Source organism: Elaeis guineensis, chromosome 11 (assembly GCF_000442705.2).
Source record: "Elaeis guineensis isolate ETL-2024a chromosome 11, EG11, whole genome shotgun sequence".
Lineage (NCBI taxonomy): Eukaryota > Viridiplantae > Streptophyta > Magnoliopsida > Arecales > Arecaceae > Elaeis > Elaeis guineensis.
The window spans coordinates 4912150-4926576 of NC_026003.2; the positions used below are offsets into that span (position 1 = coordinate 4912150).

A 14427-nucleotide genomic window follows, 5' to 3' on the forward strand; every position below is an offset into this window, starting at 1 on the left:
ATGTGTTATTGTGTAATAACTGAAAAATTGTAAGCCCTAAGCTTCTACATTCAAACTTGTGACAGTCATTCACATGAATCTCTACAACGCAATACAAGAGCATAAAAACTGGTAGCTTCAGAGGGCCCCACCCACTCTTCATATGGCACTAAAACAACAAAAGACTGGCTCTTACCTGAAGCGTGTTTCTTTTTAATCCTCTCCTCCACAAGGACCATGGACGACTGAGCATTAGAATTCACCTGTTTGTCCGAGTCTACAACTTACACATCCAGAAATCACAAAAAGGTAGAATCTCACTTCCATTGAACCTATTTTTTCCGTTGAGGAGGGATGAGGGTAGACACTAAACTCTAACTCTCAAAAGCTTCAGAATCTCCGAAATCCAGATGTGAAGACTTGGTTCAGGCTGGGTAGCCACTTTCTATGGCCTTCACATTTATTCTGTAAAATACTTACTTGATTTGAGGAATCTACTGACAACCGGAGCCACACAAGCGAGCTCCATCCTCCCCATTCCAGGGAAAATGAAAGAAAACAATGAAGCAGAAGAAGAAAGAAAAGGAACAAAAGACAAACACCTTAAAAGACCACAACAAGCATCTACAATCAAATCAATATTTTGCATGGAAGATGCAAGGCCATCACTTTCCAATGCTCTTGGGACTCCTTTGAAAGCCTCAAAACCTCAAACAAACCAAAGAAGTCCCTAGTAAAAACCAGACAATAGATGCTTGCCACGAATCTGAACTATTAGGCATCCTATCCATTAACCTGTTGTTAAAGAGTAATTGTCGGCTCATGAATTATTGATCCAGGAGATGTCAAGGACCTTTGCTTAAATATCCCGCAGTTCCAACTGGAACTCTTGTATCAGCACTTCTTTCGTGGGAGTACAAAGCTGTTTATGTTGCTCTGGGTCCCCAAAATCTTATGCATGCAAAATTTCAAGCAGGCATCTCGAATGGATGGTTTTTCCCCTGGCATAGCACACTCCACAAGACAGAGCTGTCTACTCACATACAGCATAGCCTGGACGTATCCTGGTAGGTAATGGCCTTGCTATCAGCCCATCAGTCATCCAACCACTTTGCAGCCCATCATGTTTGACATGGCTAAATTCCCTCTGCACATAGTCTAAAGATATTTGCAGCCTCCCCCAGGTTTGCACTCCTCAGCAACAGTTCCCAGTTCAATTCCTACATTTCTCTCCAGCCAGTATAGATAGTTGACATGGAATAGAGACTTGAGCATATCTCCCAGAGAAGATCTTTCTTTAAGTACCACCTGGAAAGACAAAAGGCCAGCTTAATTAATCTCAGCTGACTGTAAAACAACAGACATGCAAATAAATAACCCCTTCGCTCATTACACTTACACAGAATCTTCCACCATTCACTGTAAGTAGGTAACCTTCGTTTTTGAACAGATCAAAAAGTGCAAATGCATCCTCTTTGCGGTTGATGACATCACTGAGTTTAGACCCCAGTTGCAGCCGGCGGCAAATCTCAGATGCTGCAACTTTGGCATCCGCAGACAGTATCTGAGACTGTTCCTGCATGAAACCAAGCAAGCAGAAACTATATGTTAAAATTAAGAGGTTCGTGCAGATTAGAAGTATAGAACACATACACATGTACACACGCAGACAAAAGACATATGCATGGATGTACATACTAACATATGTATGTGTATATATGTATCAGTATATATAGAATAATCAGAGACTTGAAAGATGCTGTTCATTTACAAAATTTTAACCTTGGATAAGAACAATTGATCAAGTCAGAGCCATTATGCTGATGGACAATGCCAGTAGATTTTTACGCTAATTTTGCAAGCAACAAATCTTCAAGGCTAACTAAATTAAAAAACATGGCTCTTCATAAGATCCTCCATTCTCTCATGGTTACAAAGTCCTTTGCAGGAGGATTGTGTTAGTTGATTACGTATAGACCTGATTACCAAATTAGGTAGTACTGCTTGCACCACATCTAAGAAAAAAACTACAACATTGCATCCAAGCCCAATTAACACATAACAGGCACAGCATAACAACCCAACTTGGTAGCATCCCATATATAACTAACTGTGTAAATGAGCTACACATTATAATTTGTATTAACATGTGTGCAATTGATTCATTTAGAAGTGAAGTTAATTCTGTCTGGTTATTCTAGAAACATGTAGGTGACAATAGGATCAAAGTTTAATTACTACTAGAGTCCTAAGTATGATTTAGAAAGCTCAAGGACTAGGCTGCAATATTCAACAGGGTGCTGCTACTTCATGTTTCTCTATCCTCATGCTTTCCCTAGTGAGCTGTCACCTCATGCTTGGAACACCTCATGTTTTCTCTAACTAGCTGCCCCCTCCTGCTTAGATGTCATCTCATACTCGCTGCTCTGATACTCGGTACACCTCATGTTCAGCCATCACATGCTTATTGCCACCTTATGCTTGGTGTTGGTGCAAAAATCCGCCTGCGCCGGAGAAGCTGGAGTCGAGGGAGTCGCGGTCGCCGCCGGGACCTGCAAAAAAAGTCTAAATCGGAGGTGGGTTGCTCTGGCAAGATCCTCCGACGCTCAAGTCAGCTCTCTGCCTCAACAAGAATGGAGTGCTTGAACGAAAATTTTAGCAGAGTTTTGGGATAGAATTTTGAGCTTAGAGAATAACGTATCTGGGGTCCCTCTTTTATAGACGGGGGGAGCAAAGGATTGATAGCGACTGTTTATGATCGTCTCGTCGTGGGCCGTACGGGGCCAGGAGGAATTTATCATGAAGAGTAATAGGGTGGAGTCGTGGCTGTCACCATGGCTCGCCACGTGGAATCAGTTGCGGGGAGTGGAGCGGCGTCCGTTGTCGCGACTAGCCAGGGAGTGGTGGAGCCGCGTAGGATCCGCCGCAGGGAGTGGAGCAGAGTCGTGGCCGTTACTGCGGCCTGCCAGGGAGTGATGGAGCCGCATAGGATCCGCCGCAGGGAGTGGAGCAGAGTCGTGGCCATTACTGCGGCCTGCCAGGGAGTGATGGAGCCACGTAGGATCCACCGCAGGGAGTGGAGCAGAGTCATGGCCGTTACTGCGGCCTGCCAGAGGGTCCAGACTTGTCGGCCGAAGTTCGGTTGGAGTCTGATTTCCGCAGAAGCCCGGATGGGGATCATTTATCGAGGAATCTCGGCCGAGACCTTCAGCAGGAGTTCAAGGCGGAAGTCCGGCTCCCGTGGGAGCCCGAACAAAGCCTACCTGTAGCTGGAGTCGGAGGCGAAGTCCGGCTCCCGTAGGAGCTCGGACGAAATCTTCCTGCAGTCGAAGTTGGAGACGGAGTCCGTCTCCCGTAGGAGTCCGGACGAGCCTACCTGTGATTGAAGTTATGGGCGGAGTCCGGCTCCCGTAGGAGTCCGGACGAAGTCTACCTGTAGCTGGAGTCGGAGGCGAAGTCCGGCTCCCGTAGGAGCTTGGACGAAGTCTTCCTGCAGTCGAAGTTGGAGACGGAGTGCGGCTCCCGTAGGAGTCCGGACGAAGCCTACCTGTGATTGAAGTTGTGGGCGGAGTCCGGCTCCCGTAGGAGTCCGGACGAGGCCTGCCTGTAGTTAGAGTCGGAGATGAAGTCCGGCTCCCGTAGGAGTCCGGACGAAGTCTTTCTGCTGCTGAAGTCGGGGACGGAGAAGAGAGTGAAACCTAGAATGAGACCACTCCGAGAACGAGACATCAATATGGCAATCTCCCCGGCTAGTCCGGCTCCCGTAGGAGTCCGGACGAAGCCTTCCTGTAGTTGGAGTCGGAGACGAAGTCCGGCTCCCGTAGGAGTCCGGACGAAGTCTTCCTGCTGCTGAAGTCGGGGACGGAGTCCGGCTCCCGTAGAAGTCCGGACGAAACCTTCCTGTAGTTGGAGTCGGAGGCGAAGTCCGGCTCCCGTAGGAGTCCGGACGAAGTCTTCCTGCTGCTGAAGTCGGGGACGGAGTCCGGCTCCCGTAGAAGTCCGGACGAAGCCTTCCTGTAGTTGGAGTCGGAGACGAAGTCCGACTCCCATAGGAGTCCGGACGAAGTCTTCCTGCTGCTGAAGTCGGGGACGGAGTCCGGCTCCCGTAGGAGTCCGGGCGTAGCCTTCCTGTAGTTGGAGTCGGAGACGGAGTCCGTCTCCCGTAGGAGTCCGGACGAAGTCTTCCTGCTGCTGAAGTCGGGGACGGGGTCCGGCTCCCGTAGGAGTCCGGACGAAGCCTTCCTGTAGTTGGAGTCGGAGAAGAAGTCCGGCTCTCGTAGGAGTCCGGACGAAGTCTCCCTGCCGTCGTAGGTCGAATGCCGATAGAATCCCCGAGGGGTCACTCCTGACACGAACTTCGACTGGAGGGGTTTTACACCCAACAACAATCCCCCTACTTCCGAGTTCGAGTTTCGATCGAAGGAAGTACAGAAAATTTTCACAGCCGAAGTCGTTTTCTTGAATTCTGCACACGACCGCCGTCGAAAATCTTGGCATTTAATGCGCGCATGCTGGAGCCTTTTTCCGATTAGGGCGATCCGAAGAGTCCTTTCGGAACTCCCACCAGGGCGTAATCCTAAGCATCACGCCATAATGGTCCGCGAACGGTCAGCCCTATGCCGCAGTGAGTGGGACACGTGGCAGGCACTGGTTGACCTAGGGATATCTGCCACCATAACTGCGCCAGGCCCCGTTGCTTATTTAAGCCCCCGCCTTTCCTCCAGGGGCTTCACTTCGCCTGAGGGTCGACACCTTTCTTCCGCCTGAGAGTTTAGCCACTCAGCCACTCCATCGGTGCCCTTTTCGACTCCGAGCGCCCTTCGCACCAGTCTTTGCCATCCCCGTCGTCTCCCCGCCGTCTTCAGTCCCCGAGCCTCTCCGAGGGGTTCTCCCGCCGGGGCCCCCGCCCCGGAGGCCAACCTCGAGAGGATGCCACGGACCAAGAGGAGTGTGAGGAGGAAAACAGCGGCCTACGAGTTCTTCGGCTGTCAAACTGTCACTGAGGATTCCCATCGCCTTAAAGGGGGCTCGAGGGAGAATTCCTTCAATAATAGAGGTTTAATAACGGGGACAACCGGTGAGGGTGTTCCGCCCGAGAATTTTGGAGTAGCTGAACGGGGCGACACCGGTCAAGGGGACAGAGTTGTCATCACAAGCTGTGGCGGGATTCTTGACGTCGTCAGGGCCGAGGGACCGGAAGCGGTCGGCGCCGACAGTGGGGCAGTAGAACTTGTTGCGGGGACGGTGGAAGTAGCGCATGCCGACCTCGCCGGAGTACCTAGAACGATGGTTGTCGTGGAGCACACGGTGGTGGCGCATGCCTCCGGCGCCATCGCGGCCTCCGGGGTACCTCCGGTTCTTCTTGATGCAGGTCGTCGTCGCCGCTGCCGTTGCCTTCGCTGCCCCCTGAATTCTATCCCATCCTTTTTCCCCTAGGGTTGGGGTTTCGGCGATGGAGCGGAACGAGGCGGGGGGCGAGAGCCGAGAGGTTTATCACACGCACTGGAAAATACTGCTGAGAAGGACGAAACCGGGAAGAGAAGTCGACAGCTTGAAGTGGTCTCCGGTGTATTCCTTTAAAGTCCTGCAGTAATGTCTTCTTTTTCTGGCCCTCCGGGTCTTGTAACGTACATCTTGTTAATCGAAAAATGAGAAGGAGATTTTGTTACTTCGTCCGCACTCTGCGTCGAATTGCTGCCTGCCGAACTTCTTTCCTTTACCATTGTTATTGTTGTATTCCCTTCTCTCTCTTTCTCTTTTTTTTTTTTTTTGACGTCGTCCGGAGGTTGCTGGTTGTTGTCACGTCGGCTCGCCTTTCCAGTTATCCTTCTTCTTCAACCTTAATGGCTCTATAATGCATATTTAATAAATAATATGAGAAGGAAATTTTCTGCTACCTCTTTTACTCATGTGTTGAATTGTCGCTTGCCGAACTTCTTTTGACCTTTGCATCGTTCGGAAGTACCCGATTGCCATCGCATCGACCCGTCCATTCGTCCATGACCGCAGATTTGCCTGGGGCCGCTCGGGTTTGGCGCCCCCATCAGGGCTCGAGCTCGGAGGTTTGAGCTTCTCGTCACCCTGAGGAAGTCTTATCTTGGACTTGCATTGAGAGAAAGCTGGGGTTCTTGATAAGAACCCCAATCCCTGCTGAGACGAGGTTCTCTGCATCTTTGATGCTGTTTGTTTTCCATTCGTCACTGACGTAGTCCATCGCTTTCCTTTTTAACTCCTCTCCCCTTTCCCCTTTTTCTTTTTCGAGTGGGATTTTTCCCTCTGCTCTTGGTGGGGTTGCGGGAGTCCGGCTCCCGTAGGAGTCCGGGCAGAGTCTTCCTGCAACCAGAGTTGGGGACGAGGTCCGGCTCCCGTAGAAGTCCGGGCGAAGTCTTCCTGCAGCCGGAGTTGGGGACGAGGTCCGACTCCCGTAGGAGTCCGGGCAGAGTCTACCTGCAATTGAAGTTAGGGGCGAAGTCCAGCTCCCATAGGAGTCTGGACGAAGTCTACCTGCAATTGGAGTTGGGGGCGAAGTCCGGCTCCCGTAGGAGTCCGGATGCAGTCTACCTGCAATTGGAGTTGGGGGCGAAATCCGACTCCCGTAGGAGTTCGGATGAAGTCTACCTGCGATTGAAGTTGGGGGCGAAGTCCGGCTCCCGTAGGAGTCCGGACAGAGTCTTCTTGCAATCAAAGTCGAGGGCGAAGTCGGCTCCCGTAGGAGTCCGGACGAAGTCTTCTTGCAAAGGGGCCGCTAGGAAGGTCTCTTTTTTCCCATCTGGTCTTGAATGACCAGATCTTAATTGGTGTCGGGGCGAGGTTCTTCCCCTATTTCTGTCGTAACAGATTTCAGCTCTGGTTAGGACGAGGTTCTCCTCCTGTCCCTAACGCGGCTGTAGGGGCACATATGGGCGCTGCTGGGCCTTTCCCCCCATCCGATCTAGGTGTAACCGGACCTTCGACCTTGCTCATGTTAGGACGAGGTTCTCCTCCTGTTCTTAACATGGCTGTGGGAGCACATATGGGCGTTGCAGGGCCTCTCCCCCCATCCGGTCTAAAGAAAATCGGGCCTTCGACTTTGCTCAAGTTAGGGCGAGGTTCTCCTCCTGTCCCTAACAGGGCTGTCGGGGCACATATGGGCGTTGCTTGGCCTCTCCCCCCATCCAGTCTAAAGAGAACCGGGCCTTCGACTTTGCTCAAGTTAGGGCGAGGTTCTCCTCCTGTCCCTAACAGGGCTGTAGGGGCACATATGGGCGTTGCAGGGCCTCTCCCCCATCCGGTCTAAAGAGAACCGGGCCTTCGACTTTGCTCAAGTTAGGGCGAGGTTCTCCTCCTGTCCCTAACAGGGCTGTGGAGGCACATATGGGCGTTGCTTGGCCTCTCCCCCCATCCGGTCTAAAGAGAACCGGGCCTTCGACTTTGCTCAAGTTAGAGCGAAGTTCTCCTCCTGTCCCTAACAGGGCTGTGGGGGCACATATGGGCGTTGCTTGGCCTCTCCCCCATCCGATCTAAAGAGAACCGGGCCTTCGACTTTGTCGAGACGAAGTTCTCCTCCCGCTTCTGACACGGTTTGTTTTGACTGTCCTGTCGATATAGGCTTGTGCCAAGAGAGAAGACATGTAGATATGCAACTTTTATTTAAAATAAAGTTATCGGTAATACATTCGTAAGTTTTTCGAGCTCCATGGTCGCGGGAGGTCTGCTCCTCCGAGCTCTTTGAGGTAATAAGTTTCGGACCGGACTACTTCTTTGACTTCATACGGGCCTTCCCAATTTGGGGCGAGCTTCCCTCAATCCTGAGGTTGCGAGACAGTGGCTCGTCGAAGCACTAGATCTCCTGCTCTAAAGACTTTATTCTTGATCCGGAAATTTTAATAGCGGGCGACTTTCTGTCTGTAGGCTGCCATCCGAACTTGAGCTACCTCCCGCTTTTCTTCCAGTAAGTCGAGGTTGGCTTTAAGACCTTGCGAATTGTGATGTTCGTTGAATGCCACGACTCGTGCCGACGGGAGTTTAAGCTCAATTGGGATAACAGCCTCCGTTCCGAAGGCTAAAGCAAAGGGGGTCTCCCCCGTGGGCAGTCTTTGGGTAGTTCGATACGCCCACAGCACATGATAAAATTCGTCTGCCCAAGTTCCCTTCGCCTTTTCGAGCCTTGTCTTGATCCCTTGCAGCAGGGTTCTGTTGGTCACTTCAGCTTCGCCATTCGCCTGAGGATGGGCTACTGATGTGAAGTTGTGGGAGATGTTTAGATCTTCACAGAATTCGGCGAATCTTGCTCCCGCGAACTGCCGCCCGTTATCAGTGATTAGGGTTCTTGGCAGACCGAACCTACAAACAATTGACTTCCAGACGAAATCTTGTACTTTAGCTTCTGTGATTTTCGCCAGTGGTTAGGCTTCGACCCACTTGGTGAAGTAGTCAATCGCTACCAGGAGAAACTTCCTCTGCCCCGACGCCACGGGAAAGGGTCCAAGGATGTCGATCCCCCATTGCGCAAAAGGCCATGGGGCACTCAAGGGTGTAAGCTCGGTGGCGGGCTGTCTCTGGATGTTGGCATATCTCTGACATCGGTCATACTTTCTGACGTATTCAATCGAGTCATGATGCATCGTCGGCCAGTAATATCCTTGGCGGAGCAACTTATGGGATAAAGATCTAGCCCCCAGATGGCTTCCGCAGATTCCTTCATGCACCTCCTACAAGGCGTAGTCAGCTTCCGAAGGCCGGAGACATTTTAACAGGGGCAAAGAGTATGATCTCTTGTACAACTTGCCCTAATAAAGGATGTATCGGGAGGCTTGATTTCTGAGCTTTCGAGCTTCTTTTGCATCCTGGGGGAGAACCCCGTCTCTGAGATATGTTATCAGTGGGTCGATCCAGCTGGGCTCGTGGTCAATTTCCATCACAGGCCGCGATTCTTCCGTACTCGGGCACTTTAGAACTTCAAAGAGAACACCCTTGGGCAATTCGGCCGGAGCCAGCGTTGCCAGCTTGGAGAGAAGGTCGGCCCTGGTATTTTCCATCCTCGGAATCTGCCTGATGTTGAAGCTACCGATGGCGGGGACGAGCTCCTTTATCTTTTCAAGATACTTAGCCATGCTGTCCTCCCGTGCTTCGTAGTTTCCGTTGACTTGTCCCACTACTAGTTGGGAGTCGCTGTGGACCTGGAGCCGATCTACTCCCAGCTCTTTGGCGATCTTCAGTCCTGCGATCAGAGCTTCATATTCTGCTCCATTGTTTGTTGCGGGGAACTCGAAGCGCAGCGCGTGCTCCGCGACGATTCCCTCTGGACTGATCAAGATCAGACCCACGCCTGCGCCTGACATGTTGGAAGACCCGTCCACGTAGAGGGCCCAAAAGCAACCAGAGGGATCTGCTTCTTCTTTGGGGGAGTTCGGTCGGGACTCCAGGCCGTCAATTTCACCTTGTTCAGGTTCGGCCTCCTTTGGGATAGTACACTCCACTATGAAATCTGCCAATATCTGGACATTCACTGCTGGTCTGGGTCGATAGTTGATGTCGAATTTTGTGAGCTCGATCGCCCATTTTGCCATCCTCCCGGAGGCATCCGCCCGATGTAGAATCACCTTGATCGGTTGGTCGGTGAGCAGCATTACGGTGTGCCCTTGAAAGTAGGGTCGGAGCCTCCGGGCTGCAATCAACAGGGCGTAAGTCAGTTTTTCTAATTTAGTATACCTGATCTCAGCGTCTCTCAACGCCGACTGACGTAGTAGATCGGTCGTTGGACTTTTGCTTCTTCCTTGACAAGGACTGCCGCGAGAGCCATGGGAGAGACCGCCAGGTATAAAAATAGTTCCTCTCCAGGCTTTGGCTTCGCCAACAGCGGAGGTGAGCCGAGGTAGCTCCTTAGTTCTTCGAACGCCTGTTGGCACTCAGGGGTCCAACAGAAGTTCTTCGGCCGCTTGAGGGTTTGGAAGAAGGGTAAGCACCGTTCGGCCGACCTCGTAACGAAGCGATTCAGGGCTGCTACCCTCCCTGTAAGGCGCTGAACCTCTTTTATCGACTTCGGAGTGGCCATCTCCTGGATGGCGCGAATTTTCTCTGGGTTGGCTTCGATTCCGCATCCCGATACCATAAAGCCCAGGAACTTCCCCGAGGTCACTCCGAAAGCACATTTAGTCGGGTTCAGCTTCATCTTATATTTCCGGAGGGCGCCGAAGGCCTCCTCGAGGTCGGCGACGTGGTTCATAGAAGATTTGCTTTTCACGAGCATGTCGTCCACGTAGACCTCCATATTGCGGCCGATCTGTTCCTTGAAGATTTTGTTCACCAGCCGTTGGTAGGTTGCGCCTGCATTTTTGAGACCAAAAGGCATGACCCTGTAACAGTAAAGGCCACGGTTAGTAATGAAAGCAGTCTTTTCTTCGTCTTCCGGTGCCATCCTGATTTGATTATAGCCGGAGAATGCATCCATAAAGGTGAGGAGCTCATGGCCCGAGGTCGCGTCCACCAGTTGATCAATTCTGGGCAGAGGGTAGCTGTCCTTTGGGCAGGCTTTATTCAGCTTTTTGAAGTCTATGCACATCCTCCACTTGCCGTTTGCCTTTTTGACTAGGACAACGTTGGAAATCCAGTCAGGATAATTGACTTCCCTAATGAATCCAGCTTTCAGGAGTTTGTCCACTTCCTCGGCTATCGCTTTCTGCCTCTCTGGTGCATGATCTCGGATTTTCTCTTTCGTCGGTCGATGCTTAGGATCGACGGCCAGGCGGTGCTCCATGACTTTCGTGTCAATCCCCGGTATGTCTGCTGGAACCCAAGCGAAAACGTCCGCATTCTTTCGTAGAAAATCGATGAGATGCGTCCGCACCTCTTCCCCTAGATTGGAGCTGATCTTCACCACATGCTCCGCATTCCCGTCGTTCAAAGGGATTGAAACCAGATCTTCGATTGGGCCGCCCCTCTCCTCAGTGAGGTCGTCGCGGGCATCCAGCCCATCAACTGGGCAGGGGTCGGATTGGTCGCTTCTTTGCAAGGCTATGTTGTAGCAGTGTCTGGCCAGGGCTTGGTCTCCTCTGACCTCTCCGATCCTCTGGTTGGTAGGGAATTTCAACTTCAAATGGTAGGTTGACACGACGGCTCGAAGAGCATTGAGGCCAGGTCGGCCGAGGATCGCGTTGTAGGCTGACGGCGCCTTCACCACCAGAAAATTCACCAGAGCCCTGGATTGTCTTGGATATCGACCGGGACAGCGTCGCCGGTAAACCCTACTAGAGGAGAGCTAATCGACCTCAAATGGCCATCAAGGATGGACATTCTTGAGAAGGCATCGTAGAATAAAATATCGGCCGAACTTCCATTGTCGACAAGAATACGACGGACGTCGTAATTAGCTATATTCAAGGAAACTACAACCGTGTCGTTATGAGGAAATTGAACTCCCTGAGCATCTTCTTCGGTGAAAGTTATGGATTCCTCGATCTTTTGCCGCTTGGGAAGTCCGGCCAATACGCCGGTCGCTCCCCGCCGGGATTCTTCCGAGATGATGTTGGCAAAATTCATCGGAGGTCGATTGTCCGACCGCTCCATGCCGGCGGCCGTTGCGGGAGGATGTGGGGCCTGAGAAACTGGAGGCGAGACCGGAGCCTGAGATCTGGCCGCGGAGGCCGTGGGTCGCCGTGTGGATGCTTCGCGAGAAGGCATCGGGCGAGGATCTAGTGGGGGAAGGAGAAGACGCCGGAAAAGATGATCGGAGGCAGTCCCGTTGAGCGCTCCTTTAAGAACAAGGGTACTGCGAAGACACAGCCCCTTCCTCTAGCGCCAATCCTGTTGGTGCAAAAATCCACCTGCGTCGGAGAAGCTGGAGTCGAGGGAGTCGCGGTCGCCGCCGAGACCTGCAAAAGAAGTCTAAACCGGAGGTGGGGTTGCTCCGGCAAGACCCCCCGACGCTCAAGTCAGCTCTCTGCCTCAACAAGAATGGAGTGCTCGAACGAAAATTTTAGCAGAATTTTGGGATAGAATTTTGAGCTTAGAGAATAACGTATCTGGGGTCCCCCTTTTATAGACGGGGGAGCAAAGGATTGATAGCGACTGTTTATGATCGCCTCGTCGTGGGCCGTACGGGGTCAGGAGGAATTTATCATGAAGAGTAATGAGGTGGAGTCGTGGCTGTCACCATAGCTCGCCACGTGGAATCAATTACGGAGAGTGGAGCGGCGTCCGTTGTTGCGACTCGCCAGGGAGTGGAGCAGAGTCGTGGCCATTACTACGGCCTGCCAGGGAGTGATGGAGCCGCATAGGATCCGCCGTAGGAAGTGGAGCAGAGTCGTGGCCGTTACTGCGGCCTGCCAGGGAGTGATGGAGCCGCGTAGGATCCGCCGCAGGGAGTGGAGTAGAGTCATGGCCGTTACTGCAGCCTGCCAGAGGGTCCAGACTTGTCGGCCGAAGTTCGGTTGGAGTCTGATTTCCGCAGAAGCCCGGATGGGGATCATTTGTCGAGAAATCTCGGCCGAGACCTTCAGCAGGAGTTCAGGGCGGAAGTCCGGGTCCCGTGGGAGCCCGGACAAAGCCTACCTGTAGCTGGAGTCGGAGGCAAAGTTCGGCTCCCGTAGGAGTTCGGACGAAGTCTTCCTGCAGTCGAAGTTGGAGACGGAGTCCATCTCCCGTAGGAGTCCGGACGAAGCCTACCTGTGATTGAAGTTGTGGGCGGAGTCCGGCTCCCGTAGGAGTCCGGACGAAGTCTACCTATAGCTGGAGTCGGAGGCGAAGTCCGGCTCCCGTAGGAGTTCGGACGAAGTCTTCCTGCAGTCGAAGTTGGAGACGGAGTCCGGCTCCCGTAGGAGTCCGGATGAAGCCTACCTGTGATTGAAGTTGTGGGCGGAGTCTGGCTCCCGTAGGAGTCCGGACGAGGCCTGCCTGTAGTTGGAGTCGGAGACGAAGTCCGGCTCCCGTAGGAGTCCGGACGAAGTCTTCCTGCTGCTGAAGTCGGGGACGGAGTCCGGCTCCCGTAGGAGTCCGGACGAAGCCTTCCTGTAGTTGGAGTCGGAGACGAAGTCCGGCTCCCGTAGGAGTCCGGACGAAGTCTTCCTGCTGCTGAAGTCGGGGACGGAGTCCGGCTCCCGTAGGAGTCCGGACGAAGCCTTCCTGTAGTTGGAGTCGGAGGCGAAGTCCGGCTCCCGTAGGAGTCCGGACGAAATCTTCCTGCTGCTGAAGTCGGGGACGGAGTCCGGCTCCCGTAGGAGTCCGGACGAAGCCTTCCTGTAGTTGGAGTCGGAGACGAAGTCCGGCTCCCGTAGGAGTCCGGACGAAGTCTTCCTGCTGCTGAAGTCGGGGACGGAGTCCAGCTCCCGTAGGAGTCCGGGCGTAGCCTTCCTGTAGTTGGAGTCGGAGACGAAGTCCGGCTCCCGTAGGAGTCCGGACGAAGTCTTCCTGCTGCTGAAGTCGGGGACGGGGTCCGGCTCCCGTAGGAGTCCGGACGAAGCCTTCCTGTAGTTGGAGTCGGAGACGAAGTCTGGCTCCCGTAGGAGTCCGGACGAAGTCTCCCTGCCGCCGTAGGTCGGATGCCGGTAGAATCCCCGAGAGGTCACTCCTGATACGAACTTCGGCTGGGAGGGGTTTTACACCCAACACTTGGTATGCAGCGTACTTGTGACCATTAAAATAGCCACTTCGTGCTTACCAATCAGCCATCCAATGGAACCATTGCTGGACAGCCAACTATTATCTTATGGTAGTTAGACACCTCATTCTTACAAGGTCACTACATATAGAAGGTTGCTGCACTCCTACCATTCTTGCCTTTGGTGAAGGGAAAAAAGAAAGTGGACAATACTATCTAGCTAGAACAAAGAGAGAAGAGTGTAGTGTGAGGCTCTGGAACATAAATTTATAGAGTACGCATCCTTCCATAGTTGACATATTATTTTGTAAATGATTGTTTCTATGGTTTATTGATTTTGAAATAGTTTGTTGACACCTTTGCCTATGACAATATAAAAGATTGTCTTATTAGAATCAGGATTTCATTGTATTAATTACAGTAAATGTATGATTACATTAAACCTAAATACTACCCATCTTTAGCTGAAAGAAAAGTGATCATAGAGTTTCAAGATTTTGTTAACCCTTCTTACTAATGCATCTACAACAGGTTAAGATTAGAAACTTTATTTGGTGTTTGGAGTAATTATGTGAAATGTGAGCCTATTATGTCAGCTATTTTAAAAGAAATTATAGTTTATCATATGGAAATTGCTTTAGATTGTACTACATATTACCCACAATATTTGCAACCATTATGTTGTTCAAAAGTGGAAGTCTTATGAATTGAAATAAACCCTCTGGTTAGTGAATCAATAAACCCTTAATTAGCAGGTACAATAGTTGGTTTCTAGTTAACCCTAGCCAATAAGTGTAACAGTTAGCCCATCAGTGAACCCTTCACCAGCAATTACAATAGTTAGTCAAGGTGAACCCTTACCCAATGGGTTTATG

General features: G+C 51.8%; 1 protein-coding gene across 1 annotated transcript in view; it reads right to left on the reverse strand.

Moving 5' to 3' along the window:
* Nucleotides 1-563: 563 nt before the first annotated feature.
* Nucleotides 564-14427, reverse strand: part of LOC140852494 (protein root UVB sensitive 1, chloroplastic-like) — a 30152-nt gene continuing 16288 nt past the window's right edge. Inside the window, 3 exon segments of the mRNA XM_073245724.1 lie at nucleotides 564-1155; nucleotides 1158-1287; nucleotides 1379-1555. Of these exon segments, the coding sequence (XP_073101825.1) occupies nucleotides 1013-1155; nucleotides 1158-1287; nucleotides 1379-1555 (450 nt within the window). The 3' untranslated portion in view covers nucleotides 564-1012.